Source organism: Chrysochloris asiatica, unplaced genomic scaffold (genome assembly GCF_000296735.1).
Source record: "Chrysochloris asiatica unplaced genomic scaffold, ChrAsi1.0 scaffold00340, whole genome shotgun sequence".
NCBI lineage: Eukaryota > Metazoa > Chordata > Mammalia > Afrosoricida > Chrysochloridae > Chrysochloris > Chrysochloris asiatica.
Genome location: NW_006408858.1, coordinates 815844 through 822587, shown reverse-complemented (window position 1 = coordinate 822587; position 6744 = coordinate 815844). Strand labels below are relative to the sequence as shown.

Genomic DNA, 6744 nt, shown 5'->3' with positions numbered 1-6744 from the left:
GTTCCCCAGTCAAAAATCAGTCACAGTTCATTTAACAGCCAAACATTTTCTTAAGGAACACGAGATAGAGCGGAGCAAGGGGTGCATGCCATCATCAGTCATCAAAAGGAGAATGCCCCTGAACTGCTGCTTTGTGACGTGCAGATGGAGGCTCCTGGACAGGTGGGAGGATTTCGGTATCCCGGACAGTTCGGTTCCAAGGTTGTGGTGCCACTTTTCATGTCTAGTGTGGTTAAGAAAAAGAGGAAAGTTCCTGGCCTGGCGGCCTGATTAGGAACGGACACAGTTCCAAATCAAAAGTTCCTACTTTTGGCACAAATCTGGAAAGCTCGGATCTCTGGTTGGAGGTGCAGTCTCCCATGTGGTTTTAGGGATTCCCATGGGTTGGAACCATGAGTTGACTCAAGTCAGGACCAACCCAGGTTTACAGTGTGAGTCTGAAGGGCTCCATTCAAGGTGGACCTTGTAGACAGGGCTGAAAGAAAACCTCGTTTTCTCAAGGGGCCATGCACTTCCGGTGTGCTGAGCCAATGGCAGTGTCAAAGCCAAAACTCAATTTAGTTTAAAACAGCCTGAGGGTTTGTGCCCTCTTCTAACAAGGCAACACCTCCACCGAACAGATGTAATAAGAGTTCTTGCATGGAGGTTTCTAGCGGGGCTGAGCTCACAAGGAGCTGTGTGGCAGATAGGCACCGTCAGAGCAGGGGGTGACTACCATTCTCCCTGGATAGGGAGGCCTGGTTGGTAAGCATTTTCCTGGAAATTTATGGCTAAGGTGGTATTCTTTTTTTTTTCAGTGAACCATTAATTTTGTCACAGGAGCAATTTTCTGTGGCTCAACAGAACACAAATTTAGATAGAAACTGACAGTAAGCTGTTTGGATGGTCCTATCATCAGAATATAGTTGAGGCCTCCAATTTTTCCAACGACAGGGCCATGGCCATGGCTAAAGTAGATGCTTGATGAACAGTACTGAGTCCCTCTCCTTAGGGTGCTGCTACATTTCTAAGAAGGTCTTACTCTGAGCCTACATTTGTCTTTGTCCATTCTGTTTGCACAGTAGATATGGGAACAGCTATATGTTTGTATTCACTGGCTGGCAGGAGTTAACACAGGGCGATGTTTTTAAAGCAAACTGGGAAATTAAGAGTTATTGGTTCACTCCAGCCACCAAACTATCTGATGTCAAACTCATTGATCAATATCCAGAGTTTACTTTTGCTTGCCCAATGGCACCATGGATGCAAGACTGCTGAACCAAGGTCAGCAACTTCCCTGGTAGCTTGGGTCTGGGAGGAAGGGTGGTATCTTGGGGAGCTGAAATTAATTCAATGATTCTGTGAATTGCCTCACTTTTTAAAGAAATTGTTAAGCCTCACACCTTAAGAGAATTCATTCATTGAAGAGCTGGACAAAAATTGGCAAACAAGGTAAGCAACTGTTTTTCTCTTACCCCCTAATGCTTTGGAGGACAATGTAGTAACCCAAGAGGTTATGCATACACACTGGCACATCACAACTACTGATTTGTTTGTGATTTGACGAAACAAGGTAAAACTGACATACTGAGACAATGAGGGTCATGTTTCCAGCCCATTCTCTTCACACTCCTTTAGTTACAGCAGCTCCATTCTAGAAGCTCAGAGGCACATGTCAATCCTTGTGATGCCACGAAAATCCAATCTGCTACACTTCTCAACCAGTTCAGAACATACACACACAGACTTACATGTTGAACTAGTCTTCCAAAACCAAACCAAACCAAAAGAAAAGAAAAGGCCAGATTTGGGAGTTTAGAACAACATTCTCTTCTTTGAGGTTCCTGTCTCTGTTCTCCAAACGAACAGAAAGATGGTGGCTGGGTCCCTTGCTTTGTGGATCAGCTTCAAACCTCCCCCGATGAACACTACAGCATCAGTCATAGCACAAACAGGCAGAAGATGATCCTTTTCCTTGTCAACGTCTCTTCACTTGTGTGTGCTTCCACCATGATTTCCAGTTTCTGATCCAAAAGAACTCTACAATCAGCTGGCTACTTGCTGATGATAAAACTATAATACAAATGCCAAGAGGCAGCAGCCTGCTGTGTGAATTCCAAATGTGTGTGAGAGAGCCCTTCTGCAAAGAGCAGAGCAGGCATTTGCAATGCAGTGGCACTGGCCCAGGAGAGAATGCGTTCCCACTTCAAAGGAGACTATGACAGGCAGAACAAGAAGCAATAGGGGCAGGGCAGCAGCTATCATTCATTTTCATCAGGGTTTTGTGGGTCGAAGATTTTGACATGGGTAAAGGGGAAAAGCCCCTTGCGCCCATTCACCTCGCCTTCCCACTGGCCGTTTATATTCATCCTTGTGACCTTTACAATGTCACCAACCTGCAAGGACAGGGAGAGAGGACAGTTAGCGTATTCACAAATGAAAGGAAAAGCAAATTCACACATTACACCTCAGATATAGTTCTATCATGAGTAACCTGGACACTTTGTTAGCTCCCATTCACTTTTGTGTTTTCAGTGCTCACTTACTGCTGAGCTTACCAACAACACAAGGTGCCGCTGGTGAGCCCCACCACGTGAAGGAGCTCTAAGCACACAAGTTGGCTCCTCATTTTTAGCTGGGGCAGAAAGGGACACTTGACACTGAGAACCATTGAAGTTACACTAAAAGATTTAGAGAACAAAAACAAACAAACAAAATTGAACAGTCTCTGCCCAAATCTACAATGGGAAGGAACTGTTGTTGCATGGAGACATCCATCACCATGAAGCCTCCCCCAAGTAGCACAAGGTGTTTGGCTGTCCTCATTCCCTGCTTTGTGGATAGTCACAGAGAACAGAAAGATTAGTTCTGAGCAACTTTTTGTGTCTACCTGAAATCACACGGTAGAAGAAATTCTGTTCACTGCCACAGAGGACAGGTACCCCATTAGAGGTGATCTGCTCCTCAAGGGAAGAAAATTGTACGCAGGTGTTTCATTTAGAAGTAGATTCCAAGTTGTTCTGGAAACCTAGAGTTTCAGGAAGATGAGTTAAGGATCCAATGTCTTGCTGGCGTTTCAATTTTTAAAATTCTATTTTATAAAGCTATAATAAAAAACACATTCAAATACAGTATAGCCACCAACACACTAATGTGCTCCCATGCTTTATGCAGACTTTCCTTGAAATGAAGTTTCTTTTGGTACGTGTCCGATTGAAAACTATACCTCACCCCTCAAACACACATAAAATGGCATGAGATAAAGGTTAAATAAATGAAAAAAAACAAAAACAAAGATAACTCAGAAACATATGACATGTGTCTGTTATTCATGTCATTTCTGATTTTCTCCACCAATTAGAACACCTGTTTTCCCTAGTACGCTCGCTGCCTCTTCTTCAAGTTATTTTTATAGCTATATAAGTTATTATATAGTTATAAAATCTTTAATCAAGAAATGTACGTCAGGGTGGTATTCACCATACTTAATCAATTTGTATACCGAGCGAATAATATAGGAAGCTGAATTATATGAAGAATGTGACATCAAGATTGGAAGAAGACTCATCAATAACCTATGATATGCAGATGATACAATTTTGCTTGCAAAAATTATAAAGGACTTGAAGCACTTACTGATGAAGATCAAAAACTACAGCTTTCATTATGAATTATACCTCACTGTAAAGAAAACAAAAATCCTCACAACTGGACCAATAAACATCTCAAGATAAACAAAGAAAATATTGTAATTGTCAAAGATTTCATTTTCCTCACACTAATAATCAATACTTGTGGAAACAGAAGTCAAGAAATCAAACTACATATTTTACTGGACAAATCTGCTACAAAAGACCTCTTCTAAATGTTAAGGAGCAAAGATATAATTTTGACTACTAAGATGTGCCTGACTCAAGCCATGCCTTTTAAAATCACCTCATATAAATGTGAAACCTAAATAATGAATAAGGAAGACTGGAGAAGAATTAATACCTTTGGATTATGGTTTTGGCAAAAAATATTGAAAGTACCAAAGATAGTCAGAAGTACAAATTTGTGTTGGCAAAATGATCCTCAGAAATGAGGATGATGAGACTAGTCTCACATATTTTGGATTTATGTGATTGATCAGGAAGAACTAGTCTCTGGAAAAGGACATTATCATGTTGGTACAGGGTCAGTGAAAAAGAAGAGTCTTCACAGAATGGACTGAGGCAGTGGGCTCAAACATAGCAACAATTGTGAGGATGGCAAAGGGCAGAGCAGTGTTTCGTTCTGTTGTTACTATGGATTAAGTGACCTGACAGCACTTAACAACAACTACAATGCACTATCTCACTTGTAAAAAGAGAGTACTGATGTATGTAGCTGGCAAGTCAATGGTTTGCAAAGAGTAACCAAGAATCCAAGAGTTGCCAAGACAGCCTTACAAATCCCCTCACCCATACCTTGTGATGCCTAGTGGTGGGCCAGAGCTAACCCTGCTACTGCTTCTTGACTTTCCTTGTCACTAAGTCGGTCACGGCCCTGAGATGTGAGGTGGATGCAGATAAAGGAGGCTCTTTGTGAAACAACTTCATTTGAGTTATTTAAAGAAGATGCTCATGCAGAAATACCAAAATCCACTAATAGTGCTGTTTGAAATGTAAGGCATCTAAAATGAAGGAAGACCATGTGAAGGAAGAACCAAACTCCAAACACTTGTTAACATAAGAATAGCCATTCTCATAAGAGAACATCTAGAAATAACTCTCTTTATATAGGGGGGTCTGGAGACATGGTTCTTAGGTAATTCCAAATCCCTCCTAAATGAGGGGACTTCAAAAACTTAATGGAAAAATCCTGTTACCTGTTCCATTTTTCCATGATTTTTTTTTTTCTTTTCTCTCTCCTCTGTTCAAAATCAAGGTTGCGGCATAGTACAAGAACTTGCAGCACTCACTGATGACCACTAGCTTTTGTATTTTGTAATATCCTCCATTGAGTTCCTTCGGGTATCTTTAGGGAAAAACTTTATTTTCTATCTGGGGCCTCTCAGTGGGTCTAATTCTGACAGCACACACAAAGCTAACTCCCTGCTGCATTCATAGACTTGAGGTTGGACTCCTAGTCTTCCAACCAATAACTGATTCCCAAGCTTATTCTTTTTTATTATGTTTTTATTGTAAATTGATTGTTTACAGAACATTGGTTTTACACTCATCATTTCATTGCAATGATTACAATCCCCTCCATGCATCACCATTCAACAATATTTGCTTCTATTCTTCTTTTTTGGAGGGGGAGGGATGGTACACAAAAACACTCAGGGCGGAGGGAAGAAGTCTTCATCCTACCCCCTCTGTATAAAGGGGTGAAGATAGGGACGGGCAACTTAGACACAGCTACCTAAAATGGGAGGACTATAAAAAGCACTAAGTGACTTGTTTATAAGTTTTCAAGAGGGAGTTTAGTTTCAGAGTGTGCGGGGGAAGGTGAAATCCCCACCGAATGGTTTTCATCTAGTCTAGATGGGTCTGGTGAAGGAGATAGGATAAGATTCTTATTGTCACAACTGTAAAAGTAAAAGTTTTATAACATAAAGGGGGGAGTACTTAATCTTACAATCCAGGCACAGAGGACCCCAGTACTATCAAGGAAGAGCATGACCAGAATATGGAACACTATCCAGAGAAGCAGAAACACCAAACATGGAGGCAGAGATGAAGACATGGAGAAAGAGAAAGAAGCTGAGGACTCTAAATTCATGGAAAGAGAAAGGCTGTGTGCTGGCGGCCAGAAGGCAGGCTTGCAGAATGTGCCTTTTGGTTGTTTAAATGATTATATATTCCTGAATGTTTTGGTGTACATCCCTTCCGCCCCCCGCAAAAAAACAAAACAAAACACAAAACAGTCAGGAATAAATAATCATTTAAGGAACCAAACAATTTTTTGGTTGGCAGTCAAGTGCTTTCACAATTGCACCCTGAAGGGTCCTATAATGAAAGGCAAGGGACCTTCAAATTGTCAAAGCATCTTGAAGAAGAATTAAATAAGAAGAAATTACACTTAAGATTTCAAAACATTTGCCTAAAGAGAAAACCCAGAAGACAGGAATTAAGAAGGAAGGAATATTTGAAACAAAATGTATATGAACTGCTGAATAGAAAACCAATTTGTTTGGAAATCTTCACCAAAATCACACTAAAAAAATTAAAAACAGTCTAGTACTAGTGTCATGAAGTACAACGCTATCTGTGATAATATAATATCCATGCACCTACAGGAAAGACCAGAGTCCTGGTGTGTTGCTGTGGGTTAATGCGTCAGATTGCAAAGCTATTTGAACAGCAAGGTCAACGGTTGAAGCTCACCAGCTGCTTCTCGGAAACCCTATACAGGGTTACTATGGGTCGGAACCGACTCGACAGCACTTCACAACAACAACAGGAAACACCAATTAATACGATTATGACTCAAATTTACGCACCAACCACTAAAGCCAGTGAGGATGAAAGAACAGAATTCTACCAACTTCTTCAATCTGACATTGATCAAACATACAATCAAGATGTATTGATCATTCGGGCGCATGGGGTCCCCTGCCTTCCTCGGATGGCGGCTGTTTATGCTGGACGTGTGGCCAGAGACGGGTAAGGATCACGTGGAACCTCGGCTACTTAAGACAGAGCCATTGCCATGCTGCAATGAGTCTCAATGACTGATAAGACTGAGGAATTCGCACTGACCACCTAAGACAGGCAGCGTCCCTTAAACAATCAATAA

General features: G+C 41.3%; 1 protein-coding gene across 1 annotated transcript in view; it reads right to left on the bottom strand.

Moving 5' to 3' along the window:
• Positions 1–2205: 2205 nt before the first annotated feature.
• CRKL (v-crk avian sarcoma virus CT10 oncogene homolog-like) overlaps positions 2206–6744 on the bottom strand; it is a 43937-nt gene continuing 39398 nt past the window's right edge. Inside the window, exon 3 of the mRNA XM_006875806.1 lies at positions 2206–2375. Within this exon, the coding sequence (XP_006875868.1) occupies positions 2241–2375 (135 nt within the window). The 3' untranslated portion in view covers positions 2206–2240. The remainder of the gene's footprint in view (positions 2376–6744) is intronic.